The sequence below is a fragment of the Hemibagrus wyckioides genome, linkage group LG03 (genome assembly GCF_019097595.1).
Source record: "Hemibagrus wyckioides isolate EC202008001 linkage group LG03, SWU_Hwy_1.0, whole genome shotgun sequence".
NCBI classification, from domain to species: Eukaryota; Metazoa; Chordata; class Actinopteri; order Siluriformes; family Bagridae; genus Hemibagrus; species Hemibagrus wyckioides.
In genome coordinates, this window is record NC_080712.1 from 18,845,618 (window position 1) to 18,861,930 (window position 16,313).

Consider the following 16,313-nt stretch of genomic DNA (forward strand, 5'->3'; position numbering starts at 1 on the left):
AAATATTGAAGATATTCTACACCGCCTTATTGTTGTTATTGCTGTATGGAAATAGTTATAGTATGTTGCTTAGTTCAACATCTTAATACGTGGTCAGTTTTACTTCTGTTGTATTGTATTTATACAATATGAAAATATATTGACTGTGGATTTGGGTAAATTCTGGAATGTTATTTTATAAATGCCATGAGTTAGTATGCTACAATAAATAACGTGTCACTGTGAATGAAAGTAAAGGTCTAAACCAATGAAAATATGTGTTCTATATTTTATTTTTTTTGCTGTCCTAAAATACCAAACATGTCATGTTTTTCAGTCAGTCGTAAAGAACGGGTATAAGACGTGCTTATTTATGTAATATAATATAACCTTGAGGATTTCAGAAACTTTTTTGTGGAACTTTTTTTGTGTTTTCTTAATGAAAAGAAAGCATAAAATGTGGAATTCAAAAACTTTTCCAATTTATCCGCCCGTGTGTGTGTGTGTGTGTGCGCGCGCGCGCGCGTGTGTGTGATTATGAATTTGAGCGCACGGCGCGTGAGCCCTTGCGCAGGATGTGTGTCATGCGCTTCTAAGCTGTGCCACATGATTTTCTGGCCTGGTGATCTCCTGATATTATTCCTACCATAACAATCTCCTCTCTGTGTTCTCTAATGAGACTCTTGTGATGTAGTGATGTGTAGTGTATAGCTGGTGAACAACATTTTTTTCAGCCGATTCTTTTAGTCAGTGTCGTTTTTTGATAAATTATCCTGCTTATTGAAATGTCCTTGCAAGAGATCTGCACATACAATTCAAGATTTTTCACGCTGGATGCATTTTCTCATAAGATATCCTAGTAAATATATACAAATCTTGAGAACATCGATAGTTTCGAAATGTAATTTAATCAAAACGTTTTCCTGGCAGCTGTTCGTTAACATGAATGGCTTTGTCTATATGAGGCATGATAGGGAGGATCCACAGTCCTACTGCTAGTTGAAGATGTGCTGTGTATGCAGTTTATTACAAGAGGACGCTTATTAAACAAATTAAATAGATCAATTTCTTTGTCTTTCTGAAGCGCATGCACAGCAACGACATTGATAATTATGTTTCCCATAATAGTGCTGATTTAATACAAATAAATAATATTTTTAATAATCTAATTTTGAACATATATATGTAAAATGGATTACATATGTAACTGAATATTATTTCATGTAGTTATTTTCTTAAAATAATTAGTAAATATTTTAATTTTATTTATGTAAACATTTTTTTTTAAACATATTTTTTAGTAAGATGGAACATTTTCAGTCAGCAAAGAAAAGTAAAATATCGCAAAATATCCTGTTAACAGAAAAATGACTGCACTGAGTCGTTTGGAAGCCCAGTGAGTCGGTTCATAGTGGTGGCTCGATTGATTTGACTCACTGAGCAGAGTCGGAATTCTTCTCGCTGCTGTGGTTCTTCATTACAAGCGGGTAGCGCGCGGCAACGTCACGTGACCCCACAACGTTACTTTACGGAAGTGAACTGACAGCAGTGTGTAGACTCCTATTTTCTACTAACTCTTTTCAAGCTCTTATTTTGACCTGCGTTTTGGGATTCGCGTTAAATTCGTCTTTTTGTCTCAGCAAAGGAATTATGTGGAGTGTCGGCTGCTCTGATCGACAGTAGGCGTAAGTGTTTATGTTGTTACTTTTATTGTTGTTATCATTGTTGCACCGATAATAGAGATTAGCTAATGCCACCAGCAAGAGATAACTGTGATCTTATTACAGATTATTAAAAATGCTTTATTTGCCACCAAAACGACTCAAAAATATTTACTATCACGCTGTGGTTACGGGATTTTCTTTATGTTTACACTTTTATATTAACACTTTCTCTATGTTTACACTCATCACATGCACTAAGGTGTATAGTAGGATATGGCCTTGAAGTGTTTAATTGGTCTTCAGCTGTGCTGCTGCCAGGAACTACTGGAAGATCAGGATCACCATAAATAGACAGATCATGTGAATATGAAAAAGAGAGAGAGTAATATAAATTGGAAAAAGCAGTCATAATTAGGAATAGACGATGTCAGGATTGCATGAACGGGTGAGAACTAACTGATAAACCATTTATGTTCAGATGAAGTGCCTTCTGGTTGCTACAGAAAGTGCTGAGGTCCTTTTCTACTGGACTGACCAAGAGTTTGAGCAGAATATTAAGAAGCAATATGGAACGTCGCAAGAGGAGAGTGGACGAGTAAGATTTAGATTTTATATTTATATATTATGCAATGGATTGGATAGGAAAAAGGACATATTCTTGATCCACCAAGTAATATGCAGCCAAGTAAATTAACAATTCTATTTTCTCAGCCTCCAGCCTTTGCAGATAGTATCAACACACTGTTTGCCCCAATCATCATCTCATGTAGCACTATGGTTGACCGACTGGGGGACGGCTACACCTCTTTTAGCACGGAAAATGGTCACATCTATGCACTTCATCAGGTAAGCCTCTCTAAATCTCACAGCACTAATCTACTGCAGAATGTAGTCATCTGGCTTTGGATTAATAACCATCATTCCAAAGCACTGGTCTAATTCACCAGGCATGTTTTGCCAATATTGTTTGAGTCTCTGATCCAGCGATATGCAATTCATTTTAAATATAAATGTAGATTGTCATATTGTACACAGTGAAGGTATAAGTGTCATTTGTTTCTGAGTGAAAACAGCATGTTTCTATTAAGTAGAGTGTGTGTGCTGTTTCCACAGTTTGAAGAATGTTTGTATATTGCCGTGAATGGGGACGGTGAGGAGACCGATGAGGATCTAAAAAGAAAGATCTTCGTACTGAAGAAATTTACAGAGATCCTGTTTGGCATGGTTACCCTCAGCAGCTCCCTCTTCAGAAAAGAGTAATAACTTCATTATAGTTTACTAGATGATCTTTACTAATTCAAACCAATTTGTCATGGCACTGCAACATTTTTTTTACAAAATGTGCTTCTTGCTATTCCATTACCACATTCTCTTTATTTTGCATTTATCTTTTCATTTCCTTATTATCAGATTGCGGCCTCCAGACACAGAGCAGAGAAACCGTGTATGGAAAAAGCTGCAGAGACTCCTTGAAACGTACAGCCGCTTACGAGAGCAGGACCAAAGTTTTCTAGTTGAGGTAGGTTTCGGGAATATATCCTATACAAACCCTTCTAAAAGTACTGAACTGACAAGGCCAGTTTTTTTGTTTTTGCTATATACTGAAGAAATTTTAGTTTGAGATCGAAAGATGAGTCAATATATAATAGTCAATTTATATTATGATACCAAAAAGTTTATAATAAATTAAATAATAATAAATGGTATAATATTATATGTTTATCAGATATGTAATTTTCCCAAAATTTTTGCATATAACTGATTGTACTTTACAAATATTACTGTATGCATTTTAGAATATCTGTGTTATTAAATTGCAGTTGCAGAAAAGTTTTTTAGTGATTTGCTCTGCTTTTATTAGGCTGTTGAGAGGATAATCCACCCCACGCTGTGTGAGCAGTGCATTGAGTTTTTGGAGCGGAGACTAGTGCAGCAAATGAACAACAGTACAGAGAGAGCAGGAGAAGAGGTGCTGCATGCCTTCATACTTGTGCACACCAAATTATTAGCTTTCTATTCAAGGTATTGCATGTGCTTACTCAAACATGAATAATGTAACAATTATATTTACCTTTTTTTTGTTTAAGACTAACAAAATGTTTTCTAAAAAGTCTTGTAAATCTGAAAGAAAGAAAAATATTCTGTTCTCATTTGCATAGTTTCCCAGATAAATTGTTTGCATTTTATTTGTTCTTATGGGTATTATAAAATAAACCATACTTTTGCATTGCATAAATGTAAGAGGATCGCTATGTAGGGAACAGACCAGAAGGATTAAGAAGTGGCCTGTCTGTTCTGTGACCAATTCGGGGGTGACAAACTACTTGTGTAACGCCGCACTGAAACTTGAATGTTGACATGGCTTTGTGGTGTGTTTTTTTTTTTTTTTTTTTTCTTTTTGTGCAGTCGTAATGCAAGCACTCTTAGTTCTTCTGACCTGCTAGCACTGATCACTATTGTGCAAGATCTTTATCCCAGTAACCTTGAGCTTGATGAAACTCCTTCTGAGGTGGGTTATCTACTATTTATAGTCAGCCATAGTAGATTATATTACTGTGTATATATTTATTACCTTTATTATATGTAGCTTTTTCATAAGTTAAAAAAAAACAATGGGGGTATCCTGTTATAAGAAAGTCATGTTATGCAGATATATTTCTATAACAGTCTGTCATTTGCTGAAAATGTGTTTTTTCATTATCTTATACACCAACAATTACACTTTTTATTAGAACCACACAATATCCATATGTAGTTAGATGTTGTATAGTGGAACATCAGAAAAATAATTTTTTATTCCATTCAGAATCACAGTAGTCCCTGTAAATAAGCTGTCATTATAGTAACAGTGCCTCATTACATGATCACAGTAATAGGAAAATAGTATTTGCCTCCCAGCTGTCAGTACTGTCAGTCATAGAAAATTAAACAACACCTTCTGAGTGAGCAGAACTGAAAATTCAGCAGTGCTGTGGTATAAAACACATTAATGCATATTGTTTGTGCCTGGTGGTGTGTTTAGGAGGTGGACAGCATATCAGCTCCTGATATTTTCTATACTCCAGAGCCTTCTCCCGTCAAGCGAGACTCAGGTGAGCCACGTTTTAGTGTTTGAAACACACTTTGCTTTAAAATCTGAAAGGGTTTACCTTCTCTATAACCAAGAAAGCCAAAAATGATAAAAAAAAAAAAAGAAGTTTTCATGATGTTAATCCCCTTTAGTTTTTGAGATAAAAAAAAATTAAAAAGTGCATTGTCATGTTTTAATTCTTACTCTCAGTAGAAGGTTTTGATTTATGAAACTTTTGTAAATGTTTTGTCCAATAACAATAGTAACTAATACTAAAAATGTACTAAATGATCGTAATAAAAGATTTAGTATAAATACTAATGCTAAATACTAAAGTACATGTAATTTTTTTTTCAGCACACTGTTTATTGACCAGAAATGTATTTGTGTCTCATTAAATGCTATTATATTATACAGTCTTTTCATTTTACTCTACAAATTAACATCTCAAAGAAATAAGTGATCTTAATAAATGATTAGATAAGATGAGATAAACCTTTATTAATCTCCCCATAGAGGAAACTGAAATATGGGCACAGCAGCACAAGTAAGAGGAGTAACATCAAAGAGACATATACATAATAAAAAGTCTAAAATAAAAATAGCATAGGATAAATAGAGATGAGAATAAACAATGGGAATGTGTATGTACATTATTACCATTGGTTACAGTGGTATTTAGTTTGGGGAGCCAGTAACATTCAGTTTGCACATTATTATTTGTAACTGAAAATGTGTATATATAAAACGTTTTAAGTTTGTGAGTGTTGTCATCTGTGTTTATACCCTTCTGACCAAACATTTCATATTATTCAAACAGTCTATAGTCATCAAAAGTCACCAGGCTTATGCTGAATCTTTTGAATCAATCCACGCAGGTCATCTGAGTAATGACAGTGCTCCTGTCTTCCAGTTTGTGGATCCTGATATTCAGGTAAGTCACCTGTTCACCAGTGGCATCACTCTGTCTCATGTACAGTAGAATCTTAGAACATTTCTACAATACCTTCATTAACAATATTTCTCACAGTATTGAGGTTTTGTTTGATTTCAGATCGCTGAAGACAGTCTACAGACTCTTCAACTACCAGTGTCTGACCCCATGACTCCAACCAGAGTATTCCTGGAAGCAACATTTAAGGAAGGTTTCTTTCCCATGATGCCTCATTCCATGTATTGTTTACCTCTGTGGCCTGGAATTACGCTAGTGCTGCTGACCAAGGTGACTTGTTGAATTTGTGTTCTGAAAACTATTATGTTTAAGTGTGACATTTTTCTAATGTATGAAATACTGCATATGACATGTAATACACCACATGGCTTAAAGTAAGTGGACACCTAATCATCACACTCATATGTGGGCCACAAAGTTGGAAGCACACAATTTGTAAAGGATGTCTTTGTATCCTTTAGCATTACAATTTCCCTTTACTACAAGGAAAGGGCCCAAAACTCTTCCAGTGTGATGATTCTCCTGTGCACAACGCAAGCTCCATGAAGACATAGTTTGGTGTCTAGATGGAACACAACATGTACTCCGGGGTTTCTTACCCAACATCAGTTCCTAACCTCAGTAATGCTCTTGTAGCTAAATGAACAAATCCCCACAGCTTCACTCTAAATCTAGTGGAAAGCCTTCCCAGAAGAGTGAAGGTTGGTATAAAGGGGGAGCTAAATCTGGAATATGATATCCTCACCGGGCAAATGTAGGTGTGATGAAGAGGTGTCATGCTTTCAACCACAAAGTTTATTTGACATATAAAACCCTATAGAATAATTTAAACATAGTTTAAGGATGACTTTTAATTATGCAGCTGTAAATATGTTTCTTTAATGTAGTCAGTGTGAACTCGAGTCATATTCCAACCTAAATTCTTACTGTAGTAAATCCAGCACAGTTTGCAGAGTGGACAGTTTGACATAATTCAGTGAAGCAGAATCATTTTGGTTTGATGTAGTAGTTGCAAGTGTAACAAGACTGAGAGCCACTAGGTGGCACCACTGCCTGAATGCTATATTACATTAACACTTCAGTGTTTTCCTGATTTAACAAATCTTGAGAAATATTGCATGACAGCTGTATACACTGTAAAATCTGGTTCTAGTATAACAATTGCTTTCCAGTGTGCAATGGAACTTTATTTTGTTTGGATCTGTAGGATATCTTTCAACACACAGACTTTACATGTTCAGTTTATTTTTAATGTTTGCATTTTCTGAGGATTTGATCAGAGACTGTGGCTCTTTCTGTTTGCTTCAATAGATTCCTAACAGCCAGGTGGCCATGTCTGTTTACATGTTACTGGAGGCCTTTGCTAAGCTCGAAAAGAGGCTGAATGAAGGTTCAGAAGGTACAGCGGCCTTGCGAGGTCAATCCCCAATCCAGGAACTCCGTAACAGAGTGGACAAGTTTATCAGAATGCTGACCAGCATGGACATCCTGGTTAGGATTCAGTGAAATATATATTTAATACTATTTATTTTAGCATTAGCATTTAATTTGTGTAAGGTTTATAATTGTTTTTTAATGTGTTTTTTTTAATTATTTAATTTTTTTTGGTTTCACTATTCCCATGTTTAGACCGCTCAACTTCAAAACACCTGGTCAGAGTTCAAGAACAAGGCATTTACCCGGTCAGGACCTGGCATCACAAAAGCGTGAGAGAAATATTTTTTAAAAATCTAAGCAGTGGCTGTCAACTGGTGGACAACAGTTCACATCACATCTATCTATATATCACTGGACCAAACAGAGTATTTAAAAAAAAAATCACCAGTTTTCTAAAAATGATAGCATTATCCATGTAAGCCACTATGTTATTGGAATTCTTCTATCCCTATGTTTGGCAAGTGATCTTATGTAAACTAGAATAGTTCATTATTTACTCCCAGTGTTTTATGGCTTATGTTTGTGCAGGTTGTTGCCTATGTGTCGCAACATTAGGACTCAGCTGTGTGGTGTTTATCAGCAGTGTTTTGCAGCCATGTGTATGGGTGGTAATCAACGTCTGGCCACTACACTTCAGGAGAGGGCACTGAACATGATGCAGTATGTTTCAAGTTGAAAAAAGACTGTTTAATTTCATAATTTCACATAGAACTTTGTTTCAGCATCCTTTCCTCTCTGTTTCAGAGAAAAACTGATGGACTGGAAGGACTTTCTGTTGGTGAAGAGTAAGAGAAATATAACCATGGTGTCATATCCTTGCCTTCAGTGGTACTGTGTTACCTTTCAACAGTCACTTTCTCTAATACAATGTAGTATTAAATCACAGCGTATTTGTTAAGCTGAGGTTTGTCCTGGGCTTTCTGTACACTGGGTTCTTGTATATTTCCACATTTGAGAGTGTGAAAGTATGCCCAAACAGATACGAATAAAATTCACCCAGCAGATAAAGAAATTCACTGAAATGGGAAGTGGGTGTGGGTTTTAAAAGATGCACATGCTTCTAGTAGAGATGACCTCTCTTTGATTTTTTACAATTTTACAATGACCTCTATTTAGGTGAAGATATGACCTTTGACATCAAAAACCCCTGTTATGTGAGCTAGTAGAAAGCAATGGGGTGGGACTGTGATATGTTTGGTCAGGTTAAACATTGAAGCAGCTGTTATTAAGTCGCAATCACCCTGACATTTGCCTTGCTTGTTTATTATTGTTGCTTGCCACACATCAGATAAAAAATACTGAGCTGTCTATTCCACTGACATACAATACAGTTCTGCTATTTCCTTTTTGCTCTTGTTAGAAATTGTTGGCATCTCTGCTATCAGATGTGGTTAGCAAATAGATGGCTATCTAAATAAACCTTAATTCTGGATTTTCTGCAATCTACATCATTTGTAAGATTCAATAATTGTATGAACAGTTCCCTTAAACCTATATTGTCTGTTCATTATTAATTACTCGAATAGCCATTCGATTAAAAGTAAATACAGACTGCTTAGAGAACAAGTAGGCATTTCTTATATTTGGATGTGTTTACTTTAACCATGCTCTCACTTACCTGGAGGAATTCCCGGGTCTTGTCCATTTCATTTATGTGGATCGCATGGCAGGACAAATGATTGCGCCATCTCTGAGCATGAACGAGAGCTCTGCTTCAGAGCTGGGAAAAGGTCCTATAGCACATTTTATTAAAAACAAGGTTTGTATGAAACATGCCATCTTACCACACACTTGTTCTGTTGTGTAATTTGTGTATATAAAGCATGTATGGGGCTGTGTTTATTTTGAACCCTTAGCCTTTGCTGTGTCCTGTACATTAACCACTGTCATAACATTACACCCTTTGTTTTCTGACAGCTGTGGAGTCTTGTGGCAACAACAAGGCATTATTTGCAGAAAGGCTATACCACTGTGACTCTACGAGATGGAGACTTCTACTTCTGCTACTTTTTGTGGTTTGAGAATGAAACAGTACGTGTAAAATTCATCCTCTTTTTTAGCCTCAGAGTTTGTCTGTGGTGCTGCAGAAGTGAAATGATGTGCAAATGAGAAACACATCTACACTTTAATGAATGCATCCAAATGCAAGAAACTAAGAGATCATTGTTCAAATGAAGTTCATTTGTATCCTGATCTTTGGCAGGGTTACAAGCTAGAGGTGGTAGATATTCCTAACCTTCCTGATGACTCAGCTCCAATAGGAATGCTCGCCTGGGATTATTACAGGTAATGTGTTTAGCTAATATCATTCTAGGAATAGAGTGGGGAAAAAAATCCTAGGAATGGAAAGAAGAATACATAGAAGAATATGCAATGGATAATAAACAATGAGGTGTGCTGTTATAGGAAAAGAACCAACAGTATCACTTACGTTACCACTCTAAAGCTGACTATTGACCAGTAACAGCATGTCCTGAAGTGTTTTTTTCCTCTTATGCCTCACCAATTCACCAATAATTATCATTTTATTTTAATTCATTATTGAATGACACACCTTACATTTACTAGCCAATACGTAACAGAAAAGCCTGTTATGATACTAAAAAGGGAAATGAGCAAAAAAAAGCATACTGACTGCTACAAACTAGTGACTTTAATCTGTGAATGAAGGTTTAGCACCCCTTATAGAGATTTTTACCACATACACATGTTTTTCTTTGTTAAATTACATGTTTTTAATCTGTCCCTTCAAATGAGCTTTTACTATAGAACAATAACATATTAGAACATTAATTATAAACCAGAGATTTGCCTTACAGCCTTTATAGAAAATTAAACACCTTCTTAATGCTTATGGGATTTTTGCTGAAGGAATTTATTACCAAAGTTAATTAAAGCTAGCACAATGAATAAATAGCAAATAAAGAAATAATAATAGAAAATAATTTTGTCTTAAAACAGTTATGTGTAGTGTATCAGAGCAGTTCTGTAAGTTCTATAGAGAAAAAAATTCAGGTTTTTGGCTTGCAATATGTCTTTAGCAGCTCTTTTGTCCTACAGGAAGCTGCTGCGCTTCTACAGTAAGAGTCACCAGAACGAGCTGGTAAAGTGTTATGAGCTGCTGACCGTGCACCTCGGTGTTGTCCCTACTGAGTACATCCTTCAGCATTGCAGCCAGCTGGCCCGAAAGCTGTGGGAGCCATCGCGCATTCCGCTCTTATGAACACCTCTGAGTGCTTCCTGTGTGCTGCATACGAGAGCTTATTGAGGCCATCTTTATTCCACAGCTGCTGAAATGCTCTGCAGTGAGCCACTACGCATACTCCCATGCAATAATCACATACTGCTGTATCCATCCCCGAATGAGGATTCTTGCTACTGCCCAGCTCACAGACAATAATGACCAAGTTATAGGAAAAAATGTGTCTTGATGTTGATTGTCAAGATCAAGCCTCTTTCCAAATGTTGCACTGAAGCTTTCTAAATGCAAAATATAGAATGATGTTCTCACTTTGCTAATGTTGGAACAAAAATTAACCCATTGCACTTTTTACAGTTTCTGCCTTTTAGGATAACATTGCTTAAATAAACACTGAGTGTTTAGTGTTTTTGAATTTTTGTTGAAAACCCATCTCATAATAACATCTGCTGTTGTACTGTAGTCTTTGCATATGTTCTAATATGTTGCTGTAGATCATTTGTTCATATAAATCTGTTCATATCTGGTTCCTGGTTTGTTTTCATATATAAATCTAATTCTAATTCCAGTTTTGCAACAGTAAATGCTGGACATGTGTGCATATTATATATTATATATATATATAATATATATATATATATTAGTCATTTCCTCATTTTTTTTAGCAACATACTTCTTGTTACTGAAACATTATATATATATATGTGTGTGTGTGTGTGTGTGTGTGTTTATATGATTTCAGATTGTTTTCAGTAACAAGAAGTATGTTGCTAAAAAAAAATGAGGAAATAACTTATTATATCATGCTGTATAAACATGTTCTGCTTTTCTAATATCCGGAACTCATAATATTTTTATGGAAGTTTGTCTTTGAAAGCAGTGCCTGAAAAATAAATAGTTAGTACTACGTGTGACAAAATGAGGTATTTTTCATAGTATGGTTTACGGAATCAGTGTTTATTTAAATAAATGAATTTATGCAATGGGGTATTGCAGTATGTGTACATTATGAGTCATTTGTCTGATGAGTGGATCTGGATAATTTTGGTTTTAACAAATCCAGTACAACAGCAGATCCCAAACTGTGCCAAAGGAGCAGCTTAAATATGTCACCAACTGTCCATGCGTATTCATTTTTAATTTTGGCAATTTATAAAATCCACTTTAGTCAAATATAAAAAATAGTACAGCTATAGATATTGTAGATATTATTAAAATGTTTGTCATCACAGTTCACCACCACCCTGTGTCAGCTTCATGGGTTGTCTGTATCCAAGTAAGAGATGCATGTAGGGGTTAGTGTTAGTGAACCACTGCAACATAGGATTCTCGTAATGTTTTGTTAATTTTTGACTCGATTTTTTTGGACATTGTACCTGGAGTGTTTAGTTTGACACATTAGTTGACTTTTTCACATTGTTGCTGAAAACACTGAAATCTCTCACATGGCTTAGTTTCTAATAATAGATCGGAAGAAACTATATTCAGTGCAGCTCAGGTTCAATGTCCAAACAGTGTGCCTTATTTATTGCTGTTTTAATCATTTTATATTTTTATTATTTTAATTGTATGTAAGTGGTTTCATAGACCAAACCAAAATAAAAGAAAATTGTGGCAGATTTGCAAAAGTTTCATTAATACATATCTTCTTTGTATTCACATAAGGATGTTGAAAATGTGAACCACACACAAATCACTTCATGTGCACAAGCTAATTAAATGTAATTAAACCAACAGAACAAAGGCAAAAAAGTACAAAGTTCACAGAAAAAAAAAAAATATTTGAAAATTATTAAATTAAGAAAAATCCATAAGGTGTGGTGTGCACAAAGTCATCAAGTAATGCAGCTCAGCTATTGTTTCAGTGTTTTAGTTCCCACAGGCACAGACCAACTTTAACGCATTTTATAGAGTGCCATTTATTCGACCTAACTGAATAGCAAGTTAGACTTATTTATGGACTTCTTTTGAGTCACTTTCTTTCAAGTCATTAATATAAAATAAATATGACATTTTTATTAAATTCATGTGTACAAGTGAAATATATACTCTATTTAAACTTGACAATGTAATGCATATATAAATTTGCAGTAATTCATTGCCGATTACACGATTTGAAGCTGAACATGAGGTTTACATTAGAGTCTCTTTATACAGTCCGGTCCATTTGGACCGTGACACCACCACAATGGATTTGAAATCAAGATGAAATCAAGATGTGACTGAAGTGTAGATTTTCCATTTTAATTTAAGGGGTTTGGTAAAAAAAATATTGAGATGCTTTGCCAGGCCTTCACTGCAGCTGTCTTCAGTTGCTCCTTGTTTGTGTGTCTTTCTGCTTTCAGTTTTGTCTTCAGTAAGTGAAAATCATGCTCGATTGGGTTGAAGTCAGGTGACTGACTTGGCCATTTAAAAACATTCCACATCTGTGCCTTAATAGGCTCTTGGGCTGCCTTTGCCGTATGTTTTGGATCATTATCCATCTGTATTGTAATGTGCTGTCCTATTAGTTTTGCAGCATTTGACTAAATTTGAGGAGAAATGCTAGCTCTATTCACATTAAAATTCATCCTGCTATTTATATCAGAATACTGTTTTTATTGGCAGCCATATATGCTCATGCCATAACACTGCCACCACCATGTATGACAGACGATATGGTATGCTTTGGATCATGAGCCCTTCCCTTCCCATCTTCTCCTTACTCTACATACTCCCCACTACATGCTACATGTTGATCTGAAGGCTTTATTATCATTTTTTTTTACGTTTCCTGTTGCTTTCTGTTCTTAAGTGTTACAAGTGGTTTGCATCTTGCGGTAAACCCTTTGTATTTACCTTCATGAAAACATATTTTGATTGTAGACTTGGACAATGATATGCCTACCTCCTCAAGTGTGTTCCTGGCTTGGCTAGATGTTGTGAAGGGGTTTTTCTTCACCAAGGTAAAAATTCCACTTTAATCATCCACTGTAGCTCCTATTCTTCTGTGCTCTTGTTGTTGCTGAGTTTATCAGTGTGTTCCTTCTTTTTAAGAATGTACCGGATTGTTGATTTGACTACTGTATCATTTTTAAACCTAATGATGGCCTCCTTCACTTTTACCGACTCGTCTTTGCTCCCAAGAACAGCTACCAAATGCAAATTCATTATTTGATAAATGAGGCCCACTGTTAATTATACTGCACCTGTGACATCATACACAACTCCAGACTTGACAAGATCATGTAGTAAACTGTGTTCAGCGCTCACATCATGCACTACTTGTGCCATCATGTGATTCATGCGCACAGTCCCATAGTAATGGAGCATTGATCCAGGATATTTGAAGTCATAGCCAAAGCCTGCCAGGCTCACTTCATCACACAGCTGTAGTGCCAAAACCACGCCAGTGAAGCCTAGCGTAGGCACCGTCTATACAGAACAAAAAGCACCTAAGTGTTTAAACTCTTCTCTAGCTTAAAAGTAAACACATTTTTCTGTCACAAAAAAGATAAGAGAAAGATGTGCAACCAATTTTTAGATATGAATAAAACAGAAAACTATTATATATTTGTTACTGGAAATATTATTCATGATTTATAAGCACATATTCGCATGCATACATTGCTTTCATGTTTTCCATAGGTTTGCAGCACATGCCATGTCCGGCTGAGTATTTCAGGATTCAAGATGCGAAAGTTTCCTGGCTGAAGTGGAATATCATTTACAACATCTCTCCAGAACCACAGTTTAGACCACCAGCTCTGGAGAAAGGGATCAATTTTCATTTCATTTTGTTTTCTTTCAATTTCTTTCAATTACATTTTGACATATTGGAATACAGAATGGAAGAATAAGCACCCATGATACTTACCAAAGGTTTTTTCATTACAACAGAGGTCAACCACTCTAAATCCAGTTTCTTAAATACAACTAAAGCAACTATGTCTGTGTTCTGATATTCTTGTGCCAAAAAAGACGCTGCTTCAGGATATATCAGTCGAATTGTGGTTCTTGAGCCTGCATCTTCCTCATATCCAAACACTGGTGCATCGTTCATTCTGAAAGTGTAAAAAATAACATAGTGTGTTTACATTAATTATCTATCCATCCATCCATCCATCCATCCATCCATCCACTTATATATACATTAAACTTGTGGCATCATTATAGTTATTATAATTATACATTTGACACAAAAGCTACAATTATTCACATGCTTAACAATGTCTATGCAGGACAATTCAAATAAATGTATACAGTAAAGTTAGTTTCTATCTCCTATTCATGCACTACTATAAGTTGAATGAGACTGTATATGAAGGGTAAATGGTGTTAGTTGAACTAACCTTATAATGATGTCATATTTATCAATATGGGCTCCAAGATGTTTGCCATGTAAGATTCCTCCACTACCAACCACCATACATCTTCTGCAACTGTCTGGAAAAGAGGGTAGTCCAGAGTGGGGCAGAACTGTAAGTGCCTGTGCCAACGTACCCTCACTGCCTAGAAGACCAAGTGGAGGTGCCATTTCCCAGTGTCCAGTTCCATTCTGTAGGAACACGGGAATCTGAAGCAGACTGTGGAGATTCATGACATTCTGCAGCTTTGCCTTAGCCGAACCGTTTATACATGGCCGAGATAGGAGAGCTGCTGAGTGAGTCAGTATCGCCTAAAGGAAGAGTGTTACATTTACATTGTAAGTTCAGAGCTCTTGTAAAATCTGAGTAATCCTTTTTATTCATTCATTCATTCATTCATCTGTTTTTTTCTGGTCAAGGTAATGATGAATCCAGAGCCTATCCCAGGGATACATTCTGGGTGGTTTACCAATCCATCTCAGGCCACTATGTGCACACACATTCACATACTCCTTCTCAAGTAGAGGCAATTCTAGGTCAGTTACCCAAATGACATGTTTTCCCCCCATGGGAAGTTGGAGAAATCCAGAGTACATGGAGGAAACCCAAACAGGCAAAGGGAGAACATGCCAAACTCTTCATAGTCTGAGGAAGAACTTTGAACTTGAAACCCTGGCAATATGATGCAGCAACACTACTTTCTGCACCATCTTGCCATTTCTGAGCCCATATTATATACAAGAAAATGCCATTAAATGAGTATAAAAATTAATTCTGTACCATATATTCTTCTGTGGAGCTTTCAGTCCAGGTTGGTTGTTTAGTAAGCAGATAAGCAGGGACAAGGATTGCTGAATAACAGCTCAGGAGCAGAGCAAGACTCAGGCCAAGGTTTTTCCACCTTCACAGGGAGAGAATAGACATCACTGTTTTCTACTAACTAATGCTCTTCTTTATTTTATTAAAAAATAAAATATCAACAGATCCTTCCTGTAATTTATGCAAGTCATTAGATTGTCTTGTTTTCCATTTTGTCTGAACTCACTGTGCAAGGAAGAATTCTCTGGACTTCCTCCTGTGTTTAATGCCAGGACTCTCTGTGCAGTCTGCTTCACCCAGCAGTGGAACACTGGTCTCCTCATACTCCTTCACACTCAGGTTTAAAGTCATCATCTATCCACAAGATCCCAATCGTCTATGAACACTTCCTGAGCATTCCTCCTGTAATTAGCATAACAGAAACCTCCACAGTAAAAGCAAGAAGTCTGGAAGCATTTCAAACCCCTGACTCACAAAAAACTTTCAGATTCCTTCTATGTAGGGAGTAGCTAGTGGATTAGACAGCATTGCAATAACATTTCCAAAAATGGTTGCACACTTACTTTGTTTTTTAGAAGTTATTTGTTGTTCTTGGCCTAGAAGAGCAGTCAGGTTTGAGTAAAATAGAGCTCGGTCTCAGTTCAACTCTGTGACTCCAAAAAGCAGTTTTGTGAGTGTTTATCTCGGACTGATCTTGACAGTCAGGGTTAATGGTTTACCCGTCACTGAGGACCCTCCTATTCAAAAGACAGCACTATTCAAAAGAGTATCTAACACTGTTTTCTTGTATCCTGTAAGCAGAAGTTTAACATCTGTCAAGGATTCTTATTCAGAGTTTTGTTAATTA

The 16,313-nt window shown here is 36.1% G+C and overlaps 2 protein-coding genes across 3 annotated transcripts; one reads left to right on the top strand and one right to left on the bottom strand.

Moving 5' to 3' along the window:
- The first annotated feature begins 1,481 nt into the window (after window positions 1-1,481).
- On the top strand, window positions 1,482-10,940 carry hps1 (HPS1 biogenesis of lysosomal organelles complex 3 subunit 1). The gene is made up of 18 exons (XM_058386570.1): window positions 1,482-1,664; window positions 2,122-2,238; window positions 2,355-2,489; window positions 2,757-2,899; window positions 3,054-3,162; window positions 3,505-3,665; window positions 4,050-4,152; window positions 4,666-4,735; window positions 5,592-5,647; window positions 5,768-5,935; window positions 6,977-7,156; window positions 7,295-7,371; window positions 7,631-7,762; window positions 7,847-7,911; window positions 8,716-8,861; window positions 9,020-9,133; window positions 9,306-9,388; window positions 10,163-10,940. Exons 2-18 carry the CDS (start codon window positions 2,122-2,124, stop codon window positions 10,323-10,325), a joined length of 2,022 nt encoding a protein of 673 aa, XP_058242553.1. The 5' UTR covers window positions 1,482-1,664; the 3' UTR covers window positions 10,326-10,940.
- Window positions 10,941-11,806: 866 nt separating this feature from the next.
- st3gal7 (ST3 beta-galactoside alpha-2,3-sialyltransferase 7) lies at window positions 11,807-16,180 on the bottom strand. 2 transcript variants are annotated; one of them, XM_058386572.1, is made up of 7 exons: window positions 16,030-16,180; window positions 15,693-15,868; window positions 15,428-15,548; window positions 14,633-14,838; window positions 14,158-14,344; window positions 13,907-14,047; window positions 11,807-13,715 (listed from the first exon to the last, which is right to left on the bottom strand). In XM_058386572.1, the coding sequence occupies exons 2-7, from the start codon at window positions 15,818-15,820 to the stop codon at window positions 13,479-13,481; spliced, it is 1,020 nt and encodes a 339-aa protein (XP_058242555.1). In that variant the 5' UTR covers window positions 15,821-15,868; window positions 16,030-16,180; the 3' UTR covers window positions 11,807-13,478. The 2 variants fall into 2 exon arrangements, with proteins under 2 accessions (XP_058242555.1, XP_058242554.1); XM_058386571.1 differs by having other exon boundaries at window positions 11,811-13,715; window positions 14,633-14,958.
- Window positions 16,181-16,313: the final 133 nt, after the last annotated feature.